At 43.7% G+C, this 19234-nt stretch overlaps 1 protein-coding gene across 1 annotated transcript; it reads left to right on the top strand.

The window, feature by feature from the left end:
• The first annotated feature begins 9132 nt into the window (after positions 1-9132).
• Positions 9133-18976, top strand: sult5a1 (sulfotransferase family 5A, member 1). Its single transcript, XM_078210727.1, has 6 exons — positions 9133-9360; positions 10510-10718; positions 12493-12619; positions 13643-13737; positions 16742-16922; positions 17309-18976. Exons 1-6 carry the CDS (start codon positions 9222-9224, stop codon positions 17419-17421), a joined length of 864 nt encoding a protein of 287 aa, XP_078066853.1. The 5' UTR covers positions 9133-9221; the 3' UTR covers positions 17422-18976.
• Positions 18977-19234: the final 258 nt, after the last annotated feature.

Genomic DNA, 19234 nt, shown 5'->3' with positions numbered 1-19234 from the left:
CCAGTGTACAGCACTTCCCACAAAGTGGAAATTTCACCATGCTGAGTGTTAACCCAAAACCGCAGCTCCAGATGGCAAGAGGGAGTGTTGCCGACTGAGAAACACTTTCACCTAAAATGCAACGTTGAAATTCATGGTGACTAAATATTGTCTATCTGTTACAGACATTTGCAATATGGTAAATGAGCCAATTAGTTAAAATTGCAACAAGCATTGCCCTTTCTGCAATTAGGATGGAAATATTTCTGGCCAGAGATTTATCCTTCAAAACCTGGTTACAAATTGGAGGAAATCTGAATGCATATTATAAAATTTTATCCGTGTTCTCACTGAATTAGAATTCTAGGAGTACAATGTTATACTACCTCCTTTTGTTGCAACTAAAGCATCTGTCTACATTCAACAGGATAAACTCAGCAGGTGATTAAATGGGAGAAATAAAAATGAAAAGTGACTAATGCTCGAAACCTGAAGTTAAAACAGTGGTTGCTGGAAATATAAGACCAATTAGTCTTTACCAATTAGGAAAGAGGAAAGCTCGGTTCTTATTCTGGCTAGGCGCGTTTCTTCAGAACTCTTTGTGAGTGATTTGCTAAAAGAGAGGGCGCTTTGCTTTCATTTAACCTAACAAATTTATTCACATTCTGATAGCCCCAGATTATTTGCTCTGTTCTAACCTGTACCTGAAAGCCACTTTGTAATCAATTTATTCATCATCTGATTTATACACAGATGGAATCCACTTTGCCAGTTAATGCAAAGGAGAAAAATTAACCCCACAGTAATCATGTGACCCTTGAACGTCAACAGCAGGAGTTTTATTATTTGGAGAATGCACGTCAGGAAAAGCTAAATCATCATCAAATGAAACCATATTATGCGTGAAGGACGTAAGTATCATGAGTCATGGTGGCTGCTCATTGAATGGTTTTTGAACTCTGTTTCATTCTCTTCTTCCCTTCGCAACCCTATTTCCTTCTGTGTTCACCCACCCACCCCAATCACATGGGAAGAACTATCACTCAGTTCACTTACAATTGCACTTTCGAAATCCCCACCTTTATCATTTTCCAATAAAAGCATTACACTCTCCCCCGGACATTCCCCTTGTGCAGCCCTCATCTCCACTCCCATTAGTCTAAGGGGATGAAAGTTTGAATGGATCATAGAATCCCTGCAGTGCAGAAGGAGGCCATTCAGCCCATCAAGTCTGCACCGATAGCAATCCCACCCAGGCCCTATCCCTGTAACCTCATGTATGTACCCTGCTAATCCTCCTAACACGAAGGGGCAATTTAGCATGGCCAATCCACCTAACCTGCACATGTTTGGAGTGTTGGAAGAAACCGGAGCACCCGGAGGAAACCCACGCAGACACGGGGAGAATGTGCAAATTCCATACAGACAGTGACCCGAGGCCGGAACTGAACCCGGGTTCCTGGCGCTGTGAGGCGGCAGTGTGCTAACCACTGTACCACCCAATGGGTGATGGCAGATGAGATTAGCTGTATCTGGCTGTAGCACATACAGCCTTCTCCTTCCTTCATCTCAGCTGCCAAAACTGTTCATTATTCGCGGATCATCCTGGAAAAAAGGATAAAGCGAGCTTCTTTTCTGCAAAGCATCTCTTCCAGGCCCGCAACCCTTCGAAGATCTCTGTGCTCCTCTAACTCTAGCAGGATTTTATCTGCTCCTCTGCAGGTTCTCTGTCTGCCTTCAGTTGTGGTATGGAGATGTTGGCGTTGGACTGGGGTAAGCACAGTAAGAAGTGTCACTCCTTCTTCACCTGAAGGTGAAAGCTCTGAAAGCTTGTGCTACCAAATAAACCCGTTGGACTTTAACCTGGTGTTGTGAGACTTCTTACTGCCTTCAGTTGCTCAGGCCTTAAGCTCTCTGCCTCTACTTCCCTGTCCTTATTTAATTACTCCTTATAACTGTTCATCCAGCAGCAGGCACTCTTCAGTTATAGGCAATAAAATTAAACAAAACTTACTCCCAACAGATGAATCAAAGAAAAAGATTTAATCGAGAAACTTAATTACTCCAACACTTGAGGCCTCACCATGGGCCATTCCAAGCAATTTAACAATTCCCAACAGGTTCTTATTTATATTGAGTCAGCTGGTCAGCTGATCATCACATCATTTTGTCATTGGTTACATAGTTTATTGACTCACCTGATGAAGGAGCAGTGCTCCGAAAGCTTGTGATACCAAACCATAGAAACCATAGAAACCCTACAGTGCAGAAAGAGACCATTCAGCCCATCGAGTCTGCACCGACAACAATCCCACCCTGGCCCTATCCCTGTATCCCTACATATTTACCTGCTAATCCCTCTAACCCTCATATTTACCCACTAATCCACGCATCCTGGGACACTAAGGGGCAATTTAGCTTGGCCAATCAACCTAACCCGCACACCTTTGGACTGTGGGAGGAAACCGGAGCACCCGGAGGAAACCCACGCAGACATGGGGAGAATGTGCAAACTCCACACAGACAGTGACCCGAGCCGGGAATCAAACCCAGGTCCCTGGAGCTGTGAAGCAGCAGTGCTAACCACTGTGCTACCGTGCCGCCCCAAATAGACCTGTTGGACTTTAACCTGGTGTTGTGAGACTTCTTATAGTTTATTGGATTAGCTGGCCCTTGCAGCTTGTTACCATTGGTCATACTACAACAGATCCAATGTTATCATCGGCCACATTCTAACAATAACATACCTCTTTGAGCAGGTTTTCCATCATCTGCCCTTGCATTCTGACCAGCCTTTTGGGGATGGGCTGCGAGGTGGGAGGGTGAGTAAAATGGCAATGGGAAGTGTAGGGAGAGAAGCTTAATGTGACGTCACTGCTGGGAGACATTACCAAAGGCTGGAGTGGAAGAGGCTCGCCCGTCTATTGACTGGAGGTGCGTGACCAATTAATCCCATTTTACCAGACCACCAGGATTTTGTGATCAGACCCCCTCCAACAGTCCACCAGATGCAGTAAGGCAAGGTTAGCAATGCTGCCTCACAGCGCCAGGGATCCGGGTTCGATTCCCGGCTTGGGTCACTGTCTGTACAGAGTCTGCACATTCTCTGCGTGGGTTTCCTCCGGGTGCTCCGGTTTCCTCCCACAGTCTGGAAGACGTGCGGGTTAGGTTGATTGGCCATGCTAAATTCTCCCTCAGTGTACCCGAACAGGTGCCGGAGTGTGGCGACTAGGGGATTTTCACAGTAACTTCATTGCAGTGTTAATGTAAGCCTACTTGTGAAACTAATAAATTAACTTAACTTTAACTAACTCACTTACGACCCCTTGCAGGGTGTCTGAATATGGGAGTGCCCTCTTCTTCTCCTCTACCGGTGCCTCTGCTAAGGCTACAGAACTATGGACTCTGCTTGAGTCAGCGGCTAGGATAACCAGGCTGCTGTTCTGAATTGGCTAGGTCGTCTTGGAAGCTGCATTTTATCGTGAAGTCAGGGCCCACAGTCGCTGGAAAGATTCCACTATATGTTTGTTATGTGGCTCAGTGTCAAATGTTGCTCTGTAGCACACCACTGAAGACACATAAGACATTTCACTGTGTTAAAGCCACTGTAGAAATAAGGGGGCAATTCTCCCATCCCGCCGCACTAATTTTCCAGCGCAGCGTGGTGGGAGAATCCCGCGTCCGGGCATTCGCGGGATTCGCACTTGTGAGCCTGCTCTGCCATTCAATAAAATCATGGCTGATCTTTTTGTGGTTTCAGCTCCACTTACCCACCCGCTCACCATAACCCTTAATTCTTTTACTGTTCAAAGATTTATCTATCCTTGCCTTAAAAACATTCAATGAGATAGCCTCAACTGCTTCACCGGGCTGGGAGTTCCACAGGTTCACAACCCTCTGGGTGGAGAAGTTCCTCCTCAACCCAATGGACCCGGGACTGAAGTCTCCAGGCCTGCAAGCATCTCCCACCCCACCAGGAGTATTTCACTCCAGCGGAGTTCAGACTAGCTCCCCACTTTTGGGGAACTAGTGGGATGACCCCGTGGAGTGAAGGGGGGGCAATTGGGGCCCCTCCAGGGGGGTGGGCGGCAGGGGGAGGTGCCCCCTGGGCATGGGCGTCCTGGCAATGCCAGCCTGTGCCCCCCGGCACTGCCAAAGTGCCCATACCCAGTGGGCACTTTTGGGAGTGGGGCCTATTGAGGTGATCCGCAGGGGGGGCAGGGCCTATTGAGGTGGTGCCTAGGGGCGACCGGTGGGGGTGGTCCTGCTGCCACTCTGCCATTGCGATCAATGGGGACTGGAGGGAGGCCAGCGATTGGTGCGGGCTGGGGGGTGGGTGGTCAGCTAAGGGGGTCTGCCGGGGAGGGTGGTCTGCCGGGGAGTGGGTGGGGGGGGATTGTCACTGCTCAGGGGGTGGGGGGGGACTGGAGATCGAGCAGTCCAGGACAGGGGAGGTGTTCGGGGCTGACCCGCGAATGGACGGGGAGTCATGATCGGGCTGTGGGTGGGTTGGGGGGGCAGCACTGCCAGTCTCCCGGGCAGGAATAGGCCCCACCCCCTGAAATGTAACAATATTCACGCTGGTGGCCTCTGCATTGCACAGAGTGTGGGAAATTCTAGTGTGAACTCCCACTGAAAAAACCCAACGTGAATTACTCCTGCTTTCCCGCGAATTCAACACTTAGAACTTTTTTGGGGGAGAATCCTGGCCACAGGTTCTTGGTGAATTTTTATTATTTAACTCTATGCTACCATGCCATGTATGGAGAGTTCTGGGTGAGTTTAAACAGGATGTCTCACTCAGTGGGTGTGATTTCCTCTGCTGCTGATGGTAATAACATCCCAAACATCATTATAAACAACATCTTTCTAATCTGACTATAAATAGCAACAAGAGAATATCTACCCCTTTCAATCAATCCAACAACTATTTCTGTTCTGCTTCCTATCCTGCAATCAATTTTTAAAATACAGAATCATTTTAAGGTTATTGTTAGGACAGTTTCCAGGTTTTTGCATTTTGGGTTCTACAATATCATAGTTCAGGGACAACTAAAGTCCCTGATGATTCAGATCTGAAATATTAACAGGAAATGTTCAGCATGTCAAACAGCATCTGTGGGGAGAAAATCAGAGCCAAAGGATGGAATAGGCCGAGTGAATCTATGGCCGGAATCTTACCGCCATTCACACCGATGGGATTTTCCCATCCTGCTGCAGTGAGCAGAGATTCGGCTAGCCACCAAATTCTCTGACCTCGCATCAGCGGGAGCATGGCAAGAATGGCCGGAAAGTCCCGCCCTATGGCCGAAACTCTACCACCTTGCCCGCCCCGGAATCAGGGCGGGCAAGGTTCCCGGAACAGAAATCCCTGTTGGCCTCGGGCAGGATTTCTCACCTGAGTGAGGCCATAAAATCCCGCCCACTGTGTCACGAAAGTGTAGAGGTAATCTGCTGGTACATCTTGTGATGGTAACCTTGTCTGGAGGTTTCTTTAATCACTACAGTGATCTATGGGATTGTCATTCTTGGTTGTTGTTCCTGGTTGCATTGGGGATCTTGTCCTAGATGCAATAGGACTGTACATTGTTTGAGGATCTGGAGCGGATCTGAATTTTCCTCAGTTATGCCTCATTGTTGCTCCTTTGTGTGTAATGACTTCTTAGACTTTGGTTCTGAACAAATCCTTGTCACTCCGGCTGGTGGCAACGTATCTTCTGTGGGATTCTGGATGAGAATTTGTTGTCCCAAGTCTAAACTTGGCAATTCTGTATCTGCATTTTTATTGTGCACCTTGGTTGTATTCTCCTGTACTTTTAAAAGTTGCTCCTTAGTTTCTGAGAGTAAATGTAGACTGTTTGGCACACACTGGCCTGCCAGACATGAGCTCTGCAGGTGATGGTATAATTGCATTTAAAGGTTTCACTCTCAGATGTAATATTGCAATGTGTAAATTTTGCTTGATCTACATTTGAGAATGAGGAATTTCGCCATGTACTTTATTTGTTCACTAGGCATGTACTTTATTTGTTATCTAGGGTAATAAGGAGAAGAAGTAATGTAAGGTCTCATATTTCCACAGCTGGGATTGTACTTGCCAGTGACCTCTATGTCTAACAGGTAGTTACGTTTGTGGGTAAGTGGGAGTTCCTCATTCACATTAAGCCAGTGGGCAGAAGGATTGCTTCAGGTTCTTTTTTTTGGGGCCCAACTGCCCCACGCTACTGGAAGTTCTGACAGCCACTGGCTCACGGTGGGGGTGGGGTGGGGTTTCCAGATTCCCTCACTCTGCCCACAATATTTCTCCAATCAACCCTCCCACAAGCTGGTCAGCGCAGGGATTGTTATTCCTTTGGGTTGTCAGGCTTAGACCCAACTGATGGGACCCACTCACACCATTAATGGACAAAAGTTGGCAAACGGAGGAGGGGAGGTGCAACCTTGGAACATTTCACTTCGGTTTAATTTCACCCAAGCCCTGTGTGTAACACTTGATGTGCCAGGAGTTTTATCAGCCCCTGCACAGCCTGAGCTTGCGCGTGTTGAGGTCATTTTTGTGTTCCATAAGAAATTAGAGGACGCGATGTTTGTCCCAAGTCATACACACATTAACCTCGTTACCAGCACCAGCCCCAGAAACAGTCTGATTCAAGTCTGTAAGAATATTAATCAATCACCAAACAGAATAAGAAATCAGACTCCAAAGCTTTGTGAACACATGACAGGCAATAAACTAAGAGGGCTGAATTTTCACTTTAGGGGCAGGGTTCAGGAGCCATTCTGAACCTACCCCCGAATGGGAAACAAGTCACTGATTGGCATTTTGACCAAGGGGCATCCCTTAACTGGGACAGATACAGCTTTCCAGTTCAATTGAGGGCGGCAGACAAGCCATAGCTCTCAGGAAGAGAGCCAATAAGGGGCCCTGCAGCTTCAGAGCAGCAACCGGCTGCAATAAATGCTAAACAACTGACAAGGTGTTTCAACACCTTCAACATGTTCAGCCACTTTATAACAAATGCAATTTAAAAATAGAGAAAGCTGCCATGGTACAACACTGGGTGTGTGTGGGAGAGGAGTCCCTCTACAGGACAGCCTTTATCTACACACCTGAAGGCCTGTGTGGAATTCCGGCACCCTGGAGTACAGGCACCCTCGCTTGCCACTTGCTGTCCATCTCCAGGCACTGGACCTGCCCCCTGCCCACGCCACGATGTTAGGAAACAGGAGGTTGTCTGAAAAAAAAACTCAGCGAGCCTCCATAATGTACCCTTCAACGAGGCTGTTAATGAGTTTAATTGGCTGCCTGACCTCGTGGGGATGGTCAGTCCTGCCAGCCCTGAATCCACTTTGGCCAAAATGGCCGACACCAAGAATAGGGTTGGAAAACTGGCATGCCAGCAAGGTCCCACTATTTTTGGGCTCCAATCTCCCTCCCCAACCTTGAAAGCCCAGCCCAGAGTATTTCTTTCAGAAGGATTTGTAAAACTGGACGTGAAATTGATGGGCTGTAACACAAAACAGGCTACAGCCCATTTCATACCTTCCCCAATTTCCTTTTCTGTTGTTTCATCCTCCTTATCTTTCTAATATTAATTTAGGCTGGTTTTATGCCAAATTCAAGGCAACTTTAGTCGAAGATATTTTTTGTGAAACAAAATAATTGGACTCCTTCATGATAGCGTCAGTATTGTTCAGTAAGTTACGATCCTGAGACATCACTCACTGGAGGTGCATCATGATAGCACAGTGATTAGCACTGCTGCCTTACAGTACCAGAGAGCCCGGTTCAATTCCGGGCTTGGGTCATTGTCTGTGTGGAATCTGCATGTTCTCCCCGTGTCTGTGTGGGTTTCATCCGGGTGCTCCAGTAGACTCACACGACCCAAAATATGTGCTAGTTAGATGTATTGCCCATGCCAAATTTTTCCCTCGGTGTACCCAAACAGGCGTTGGAGTGTGGTGACAAGGGGATTTTCACAGTAACTTCATGTAAGTCCACTTGTGACACTAATCAATAAACCTTAAAGATCCAAAATTGATCAGTTTCTGTTTTGTATTATTGGAAGATGTCCTTCCATTATCTGCTATTCTGATATCTAAATAAAAAGGGTAAAACTTGAGTTGCAGAGTGTTCCTGAGCCAAGTAGGTTTTTCAATCCTCCATTGAGGGTTGGCTTTGGCTTATTGCCTATGCTTCCTGTTGTTTTCTACTGTTTCACAAGTTTATGCCAAATGCCCAATTTAATATAATAAGATGCATTGCAAATGTCAGTTAATTTTAGTAACTAACAAACAAGGCAGCTCCTGACCATATAGCACGTCACCTCTTATGGAAACTGTGATTGTGAATATTGTGTATAATTGAGAACACATCTTGTTGTGTTACCCTCCATGATAACCAAACACTGAAATTACCCTGTCACTGAGTGTAACTTCGTTAGGAATAAGTGCAGAAGCAGTGGGGCATGAGAAATCACAGAAATCACAGAAACCCTACAGTGCAGAAGTAGGCCATTTGGCCCATCGAGTCTGCACCGACCACAATCCCACCCAGGCCCTACCCCCACATATTTTTTTTACCCGCTAATCCCTCTAACCTACGCATCTCAGGACTCTAAGGGGCAATTTTTAACCTGGCCAATGAACCTAACCCGCACATCTTTGGACTGTGGGAGGAAACCGGAGCACCCGGAGGAAACCCACGCAGACACGAGGAGAATGTACAAACTCCACACAGACAGTGACCCAAGCCGGGAATCGAACCCATGTCCCTGGAGCTGTGAAGCAGCAATGCTAACCACTGTGCTACCGTGCCGCCCTAAAGTTTATTTATTTATTTATTAATGTCCCAAGTAGGCTTACATTAACACTGCAATGAAGTTACTGTGAAAATCCCCTAGTCGCCTTTTCAGGTACTCTGAGGGAGACTTTAGCATGGCCAATGCACCCAACCAGCACGTCTTTCGGACTGTGGGAGAAACTGGAGGAAACCCATGCAGACAGTGACCCAAGCCGGGAATCGAACCCGGGTGTCCCTGGCGCTGTGAGGCAGCAGTGCTAACCACTGTGCCACCTTGCCACCCAAATAAGGTACCGTCCGGGAAAATACTGCTAAAGCGTCACAAAAGGAGAAAGTCAAACTATTTCTTTTCAGTGCGAATGAGCTTCACTTCCTGTTACCAAGACATAAAAAGCTTTGAGCGCAGCCCAGAGCAGCTGTTCACTCACAGCGAGCAGTCATGGCTAATCTGGATGTGACTTTGCACTACTCAGGCATTAACTTCCCAGGACATCTGCACTCAGAGCAGTCTATGCGATTTGCTGAGGAGTTCAAGTTTCATGAAACTGACACACTGATCGTTACCTACCCCAAATCAGGTAAGAGCACCCGTATATTCCAGTGTCTCTTTGCTACTTTCTGCAATAGTTACCCAAAGTGCTGCATTCTGACAACTATCAGTACTCGATATAAATATGGTCAAATCGTTTACAATGAGATATTTTATTACACAGCTGTCTACTGTCAGAAACAACTGTGCACCATGAGGTTTTCACACCAGTGTTATATATTTGTTTAGCATGATTTGTATGTGTGTGTGTGTCGCAGGATCCTTTTTGTGCTATATATTGTGCTATATTTAGTTTATCATGCTAGTGGTTAGCACTGCTGCCTCACAGCACCAGGGACCCGGGTTCGATTCCCAGCTTGGGTCACTGTCTGTTGGGAGTCTGCATGTCCTCCCGGTATCTGTATGGTTTCCTCCAGGTGCTCCTGTTTCCTCCCAGCCCAAAAGACGTGCTGGTTAGGTGCATTGGCCGTGCTAAATTCTCCCTCAGTGTACCCGAACAGACGCCGGAGTGTGGCGACTCGGGGATTTTCACAGTAACTTCGTTGCAGTGTCAATGCAAGCTTACTAGTGGCACTAATAAATGGACTTAAAACTTAAAAACTTAGTTGCCAGTCAGTGGGTGTGCAAATGGTCTGAACGGAGTAGAATCTCTGTTGCTTCCTGGATTCTGCTCTTCTGAGGATCCAACCATTGTGAAGGGCTGCCAAATAGTTCATGCTTGGGGTTTAAAATCAGTCCTTGTTTTTCAATCCAGCTCTGGTCCAATTACTAGAGATCAAGGATGTGAAAAATAAGACAGTGTCATGGAACCAGGAGTGAAGCCTGACAATGTTATGCTCTACATTTTATGATCTATTATCAGGAGTATGGAGAGAAATAACCTAAAAGTGTGTCTGTGTGCGTTGAAGCAATGTAAAGCAGAGACTCCTAATTGTAGAGTTGGTACTGCACATTTTAGCTCATGTCAGAGACAATCTGGAACCCTAAATCCAACAACATGGACCAAAGTTTAAACAAAATAGAAACCCAATGTGTACAATTCTATTCAGCTTTGTCAGTGCTAGTTCTGCACGTTGCATCATTATGGTAATAGTTTTAGTTGCTGCAACCATTTCATTTATAAGTGATCTGGGTAGACTGATGTAGTGCAATAATTCAACTGACTTAACGTTCATAGGTACAACATGGATGCAGGAGATTCTCACACTTATTTACAGTGATGGAAACCAGACACCAGCTAAAACCATCCCAAACTGGATTCGAACTCCATGGATTGAACATTACTATTGTGAAGATATTCTGCAGGACAAATTAGACCATCGAATCATCACCACGCACCTTCCCTATCACATGCTCTCCAAATCTCTCAAACAATCTAACGCAAAGGTATGTAACAACCAGATTGGCAATACAACCCGTTTCTGTAACTTGACACTATTTATAAAAATCTGCCAGAAATGTCACTGTAGTAAAATAAGAAGTGTCACAACACCAGGTTAACTTTAACTGGCATCTCCACATCACCCTGTAGGAAAAGCCAGCCTGACTTTGCTGGGTGAGACTGCAGCAATAAAACCAACATTTTACTGTGTAGTTGTGCCATATGAAACATTGTGGAAAAAACACTTGATTTTGAGGCTATGTTCTATTGGGAAAAAAAAGTTAGCAAATCAACCAAACCACAGCTTCGACCAGAATCCGCTGCAAGAGGGAGGAACAACGGGACCCTGCTCCAGAAGAAATGTTTAATCCAGATCAACTTTTCACAAGATAAAAAATTAAGCAACTGGTGCTTGTGAGTTGATCTGTTAGGATTGCACTTAAGTTACAAGGCACTTGTCTTTTTGGCTAGTTTTTTTTTTTGTTTTTATAGTTTTAATGCAAAAATACTACACAAAATAAGTGTCGATTTCAAAATAAACCATTTTTAAAGGGAGACTGTTAATGGCTTGAAAAAAGGATGTAAAATCTTGTTTTGCGTTAATGGTTACCTTTGAATTTGCTAAGCTAATGGAGAAGTGAGAATTTCCTGCATATCTTCCAACTAATATCATGTAATATTTTTAAATTTCACAGCTAGTGAGCAGTTAATTGTGTTCCGAAAGCAATTCTGAACTGGGTTCAGCCAGCTCAGCACTATAGCAGAATGTGATCTTGAAAAGATTGTTGACGTTTTATGAAGATTAATACTGAGAAATTAATCAGTCATTCAGTTTTGTCACCCAGTTTCAGAGTCCAGCATGTCCAGATTAGATATAGCAGTAAACATGCATTACAATGATCGAACCATAAGAACATTTTCAGCAACCATTGTAATTAAGCTCTCTACATGCCAGTTTTATACTATTTGCCACCAGGAACTAATAAATATTTGCCAAGTACATTTCGGACAAAGCACTTAGGCAGTCAAGGGCTTTTTTTCCATCAGGTTGGGCTGAACTTGTCAGGGGATGCTGAGCTACCCAATCCTTACAGAACAGAATTGAAGGCAACTATGGGTGGGATTATCCAGCCATGCTCGCCCCGAAACCGGAAAATCCAGCCTGAGGTTAACGGACCTTTCCATGGTCCGCCCCTCGCCCGCTCCGACTCCTGTGGTGGGCAGAATGGGCAAATTCATCCTTATGTTTAAACGAAGCAATCTTCATGAGATTGGCAGCAATGCCTTTTCTTGTCAGCCCAGATCTTGAAAGTCTCTCTTGTGGGGAGCATGAATTAGATTCAATTTGAATTGGTTTTTGGACTAAGTATGGAGATGGATTAAGGGCTTGCCCCGTCCACTCTCTGCAGTGGCTTTGTAGCTTAAGAAAGGAATAATTTTTTTTATAACAAACGTATCCATGGCCTTCTGATTAAGATCAAGTGTATGATCAGGCCCAAGAGAAGATGCAATACCTGTTCTTGTCTGCTTGGATCTTGTATGTTTATCTTGTGGGGACCATGAATTGGATTCAATTTGAATTTAGTTCTTGGAGCAAACAAGAAGTTGGATGGACCCGTTCACTCTATCCAATCCTTTTGTAACTCTTGAGAAAGGAATGAAATTAAAAAACAAAACAGACTGCAATCAGAATTTCAAAACCATGGCACCATTTTTCTCTGTTGTATCAAAACGGTTTCTAATTTACTGAACACCTCACTCTCTCCCTCTCCCATACAGGTGATTTACATTGCAAGAAATCCAATGGATATAATTGTTTCATTTTATCACTTCCACAAAATAGCAAACTTCCTTCCAGAGCCTGGAACTTTTGAGGAATTTCTGGAGAATTTTTTACTTGGAGAAGGTACACATTTTTACCTTGTTTAATGTACTTGCAAACATTGGGGTATATGGGGATTCCTATAGCTGACATTTTAATCTTTCACCAATGTAATAAGCATTCTGTCCTTTACAGCAAGATGCTCGGCAATAACCATTGATATTTACAACTATGATGATGATGTGTATATTTCCTCACGAGCATGGAAGTAATATCATTTACACTCAAGTCATCTTTAAAGGCAGCACAGTGGTTGGCACTGCTGCCTCACAGTGCCAGGGACCTGGTTATCGATTCCCGGCCTGGGTCACTGACTTTGCACATTCTCCCCTTCTCTGTGTGGGTTTCCTCCAGGTGCTCCGGTTTCCTCCCACAGTCCAAAGATGTGCGGGTTAGATAGATTGGCCATGCTAAATTGCCCCTTAGTGTCAGAGGGACTAGCTAGGGCAAAGCATGGGGTTATGGCGATAGGGCCTGGGTGGGATTATTGTGGTCGGTTCAGACTCGGTGGGCCAAATGGCCTCCTTCTGCACTGTAGGATTCTACGATTAACTAGAAAGCAGCGAGGAAATGATTTCCATTGTGTCCTTGTGTGATGAATTCATGCATTCCCACATGGAAGTCAGAGTCAGAAAATGCAAGTCAAATTTTCTGTATTTTGAGCATAAATAATAGCAAAAGATACTGTAACAGAAGCGACCTGTCCTCAAAATTGAGATTGTGGTCCATGAGCAAGGCTTTTATTATAATGACCCACTGGCATATCACAAATAATCCTGTAAGGAACAGAAGGGATGGTGAAGATTTTCTTTAAAGTATTTCTTGTCAGTTTGATTTCTTTATTCACCTCCTTCCCTTTTGATTTGGAAGGTGATATCTCAAAGTCGCCCTCCAATGTGAGCACATTAAGCTCGATATTAGCACGAGCTTTGAAATCCTGATGTCAGAGTGCAAAGTGGCACTGGGAGCAGGTTGACAATTTTACCACAGGTAAAAAGGACTTAAAAAGTCAAATCTAAATCTGTTAATTGTTTCATCTTATTTCAGTGCATTTTGGATCATGGTTTGAACACATAAAAGACTGGCTAAGCCACAGAGAAGAATTCAACTTCTTGTTCATAACCTATGAGGAACTGAAGAAGGTAGGAGTTAGGTTTTAAAATGGTTTACGCTGGTGAAAAACAATTGTTCTATTACATTTAAATAATAATTTTTGCAGATTTTCTGGCAAATGAATGAATGTTTCCCGTATCTCAAACTTTGTTACATTCAATTTCACACAAATACAGCACAGCAGGAGGCTATTTGACCAGTCACGTCAACACTGCATGAGCAATTCATCTAGTCCGACTGCCTCACCCTTCCCCCATAGCCCTGCAAATTCGCTGAGTACTTATCCATCTAAAGCGATGCATGCCAGGTCTTAACCACTTGCTGTGCACTAGATTTTCCCCATGTCACCCAAGGTTTTTTCACAAAGCTGGTCCTCAAGCCTTCCATCTACCCGGAGCTCCTCTGCCAAATATCCCCTTAACCTTCACTTCACCAAGGAGAACAAGTTCAACTTCTCCAATCTGTCCATTTAACTGAAGAACCCCATGCTCAGAATATTTGTGTAAATCCTTTCTGCAGCCTCTCGAAAAGGTTCAAATGCTTTTGAAAGTCCAGTGCCCAGAATTGGACACAATGCTCCAGTTGAGGCCAGACCGGTATTTCGTAGAGGTTTATCATAACATCCTTGCTCTTGTATACTCTTCCTCTGTTTATAGAGCCCAGGATTACCACGTGGGCTGCAGTAGTTCAAACAACTCACCACTATCTTCAAAGGATTAACAATAAAGGTTGGCCTAGCCAGCAATGCCTACATCCTGTGAAAAAATAAATAGAAAGCTTTTTAAACTACTTCCCCAACCAACCCTGTCAGCATCAATTTATGACACACCCCAGGGGCCCTGCACCATCTTCAGAATCTCATCCTTGGCTCACCCTTCCTTAGTTTTCCTACCAACATGTATCACTTTACATTTCTCTGCATTAAATGCCATCTGCCACATGTCTGCCCACTCCACCAGCCCAGCACTGCCCTCTTGAAATCATCACCTCCTTTCTCAGTTGCAATTACTTGCAAGTTTTGTGTTATCTGTAAATGGAGGTTCAAATTGTTAGTTGGATGTTTTTTACTATGTTTGCTCCCAAACAGCCCAACAGGGTGGTGACGGCCTGGAATGAACTGCCTGGGAGGGTGGTGGAATCGGGATACCTCACATCCTCTACAAAGTACCTTGATGAGTACTTGGTGCGCCATAATATTCAAGGCTATGGGACAAGAGCTGGCGAGTGGGATTAGATGGACAGGTCAGGGGATTTCATGCATCATAGAAATCATAGAAATCATAGAAACCCTACAGTGCAGAAGGAGGCCATTCGGCCCATCGAGTCTGCACCGTCCACCGACCACAATCAGTGCAGACTTGATGGGTCGAAGGGTCTCTTCTGCACTGTAGTATTCTGTGATTCTGTGAACAGTTGGTCCATAAGTAGATGTGTGTTCCCTTTGACCTGGGAGGTTCATTAGAATCTGTCTTTGCAGAGATGCCACCCTAAAAGGCCAACTAACTTCTCACTTGTAGTAACTGGATTTAACACACTACCCTACCCGATTCTTTTTGAAATGACAAAGACTAGGGTTTTCTGGCCCTTCCTATTGGCGGGATCTTCCTGTCTTACTGAAGGAGACCCCCTGCGGCAGGCATTTTGGCAGCAAGACAGGCAAGCGACGCAAAATGCCATAGACATCAGTGACAGCAGAAAATCATTGCTAAAAGGAGTTTAAGAATTTACCTTCATTGTGTGTCTCTATAATTAAATTTATTTTAATAAAAAATTCAGTTTCTGCTGAATTTGTTGCTCAAATGGAATGCATGTATACAGAATAATATTTTTAGCACAGTTTAATGGCATAAAATGTTGCAATTGTTTGGATTCGGTTTTGCTTCATCAGAATCCTTTGGCTTTGAAACTATGTGTACATGTTTTGATAGCTTGGCTTTAAACATGGAAGATTGAAATCAACTAACCAACCAATTGACCACTTTGAACTTTGACCAACTTATGACAAATAAAGAGGAAACCACCATCACTCCAGTCACAGAAAGTTTATTAACTGGTAACTTAACTGAATCAAACCTTTTTCACTCCGTATACACATGTTCATCATCCAATAATAACCATTGGGTGGCATGGTGGCAGTGGTTAGAAGTGCTGCCTCAGAGCCAGGGACCCAGGTTGTGGAGTTTGCACATTCTCCTCATGTCTGTGTGGGTTTCCTTTGGGTGCTCCAGTTTCCTCCCACAGTCTAAAGATGTGCGGGTTAGGTAGATCGGCCAGGCTAAATTGCCCCCAAGCCCTACCCCTGTAACCCCACATTTATCCTGCTGACATTGATAACTTTTAGAAGCTTATTTATGCTGTCAGAAAATATATTGTTCCATGTTTAAAAAATGTAGCTTTTTTTTCCATCATTAGATTCATAGCTGATGAAATATACATGTCGCCCATCTTCCTATCTTTCCTTGTCCCTTCTGTGTTCCTTCTTTCACCACTGCCCTTCTCCACCCCAAAATCATATCCAATGGGCAGGAATTTATGGCCTTGCTGGTCCCAAAACTGTAAAACCCCACCCGAGGTCAACTGACCTTTCCATTGTCTGCCCCTTTCCCGCTTCGATTCTTGTGGCGGACGGGGTGGTAAAATCCTGGCCAATGTCTTTACAAACTGAAGCTACAGCAAGGCTAAAGTGACTAGTACGCTTATTTAAAAGTTTAATGCCCAATAATTGATAAATGTTGCATGACAACCATTGCTGGAACGCACCTGAGAGAAAGTTGGTTAGCTGACAGTTTGGTTAGGGATTGAATTGGTCAATGAGAAGACTGGAGGGCTGGATTTTTACCATCCCGCCCACCACAGGAATTGAAGTGGGTGAGGGACAAACCATGGAAAGATCTGTTGGCCTTGGGCAGAATTTTCCAGTTTCGGGACGAGCGAGACTCCTTGGGGGTCTTAGAAAAACAAGAAGAAAACTTTATAAAACGTGCATAGTATTTTGTTTTTGAGTCTTCATTTTTCATTTGCTATTTCTCTCAGGATCTTCAATATTCTGTCAAAAAAATCTGCAACTTTTTGGAACGTCCTCTTTTACCAGAGACCATAGACACAATCGTGCAGCATTGCAATTTCACAAACATGAAGGATAATCAGATGACCAACTATACTCTCGTTCCCAATGAAATTATGGATCACCGAAGAGGAAAATTCATGAGGAAAGGTTGGTTGAAACAGAGGATTAAATCAGCTACAATATTATGGTTTTAGGGTGGCACAGTTGCTGCCTCAGCGCCAGGGATCCAGGTTCGATTCCCAGCTTGGGTCACTGTCTGTGTGGAGTTTGCATATTCTCCCCGTGTCTGCGTGGGTTTCCTCCGGGTGCTCCGGTTTCTTCCCACAATCCAAAAGATGTGCAGGTTAGGTGCATTGGATATGCTAAATTCTCCCTCAGTGTACCCGAACAGGCGCCGGAATGTGGCGCCTTGGGGATTTTCACATTAACTACATTGCAGTGTTAATGTAAGCCTACTTGTGACAATAATAAATATACTTTACACTTTTACTTTTTGCCCTCGTCATGATGGTCTGTCACTTGCCTTTCTTTAGGTACAGTTGGAGACTGGAAGGAACATTTCACAGATGAACAGAAGCAACGCTTTGAGAAGATGTTCCAGGACAAAATGAGTGATTGCAACATTCAGTTTACCTGGACTTTATAACTTAAGACAGAAGCTTGTTATTTAAACTAGCTTAATAAGCAAGAATCCAAAACATTTCCCTTGCGAGCACTGAAAGGGCTTCAGAAAATTGAAAGGAATAAAGTACATAATTTCAGCTGTATGTGCAGCAGATAACAATGCACTGTACAGATATAGTATGTGCAGTATATGAAGTCCAGTTTTATTTGAAGTGCTCTTCCATAAGTGACCATATATGAAATCAAAATCATTGTTACAGAAGTATTTAAGCGAGCGTAGATAAACCGGAGACCCTTCTTGCAGGTCTAATAAGATATTCTATTGGCTACAATAACTTTTATCTCAATACAATCAAATGAAACAATGAATAAAAAAAAGAATGATGATGTGTCTGTAAATAAGAGCACAGCTGGCAAACTGTAGAATGCTGCAAGTCTGTAGTGAGCCTAATTCAAGAGCAAACTGGGATTTACTAAATAATAGTGAATTTGAGTAGCCGTTCAACTCAAAAAACTTCTGCAAACACCAACTATTGTGAAGTGCTGGTCACCAGATGCTTCCATCTCTTTTAATGGCCACTATCAAGAGTGATTTTGGTAGGTTATTTGTATGGGGGAATGAACAGAGTTCAGTGGGCAAGTGCATCAAATGGTGGGATTGTTGTTGGTGCAGGCTCAATGGGCTGAATGGCCTCCTTCTGCACTGTAGGGATTCTAGGATTTCAATATTTAAATCCATGTGAACCAAAAGGTCAGAGACCATTTGCAGCATTACGTTTCCCTGAATGTATCTATGAGAAAAAAAATCACCACTTCTGCTGTAAAAAGTGTTGAATGTATGAGAAATGACAAGGATCCTCTTAAGGCATAATAGCTTTATTTTCAAATATATTAATTCAGTTTTATTGTCACAATCCGATAAATTTTCAAGAGCATCCAAGCCAAAGAAACAGTGTTCAACTCTAGGTTATTAATTCTTATGTACAGACAAAAATAAAACTATTCAACACAACACAAGGCTAAGTGAGCATCAACAAGTTGACACATTGCACAAAAGTTAAGAATCTCTAAATTGCGCCCCCCCCCGCAAAATCTTCCAAAAATAAAGATTTTAAAACAGGAGAGAATCGAAGAATTGAAAAGAGTTGCTTACAAACTTTTCCAGTAATGAGGCAGCAGTATTTCTCCACTACTCAGGAACTTGTACTTACTCTGATTTTCTTACTACAACATACTTTGGTGTGTACAAACAAGGCAACACCATTACATGCAATTTCGAAGCTTAATTTTGAGCTTGCTAGATTGGTTCCTTTAATTGGAAACTGAAGAATCTGCTCACAAAGCCAACCTTATTGACAGAGTTAACATTTTAAATTTGTCACAAGGCACTTGAATCAAATGCAAAATTCTGATAATCCCAAGAATTCGAAAGTTTGTCAGACAAAAGGGTAATTGTTAAGAAATTAATCGCCACGTTTTAATCACTTTTTTCTAAAAAGGTAAATACACTTTGTGACCATGCAGACTGATTTCCAAACGCTACATAATACATTAAAATTATTTCTCTTTTAAAAGTTACTTTTTTCTTTTAAAATTTCTTGCAAATGTTGTTTGTGCTCATTTAGTAACAATCAGTATTAATATCGGTCACGGGGAACTATTGTTATAAATTGTAGAGTTACCACTCGCTAATGCAGGCTGGTCTAAAGCAAAGAGAAACCAAGCTTCAAGTCAGCAAAAGCTTGTATTTGGATGAGACAGGACCCAATCTGAATGGCTGGCTGGAGATGGTGAAGAGTGCAACTATATCAGTCTCATTTCAGTGAACTTCTGTG

The sequence above is a fragment of the Mustelus asterias genome, chromosome 4 (genome assembly GCF_964213995.1).
Source record: "Mustelus asterias chromosome 4, sMusAst1.hap1.1, whole genome shotgun sequence".
Lineage (NCBI taxonomy): Eukaryota > Metazoa > Chordata > Chondrichthyes > Carcharhiniformes > Triakidae > Mustelus > Mustelus asterias.
The sequence above is the reverse complement of the archived record's forward strand: the minus strand, read 5'-3'. Positions and strand labels throughout refer to the sequence as shown.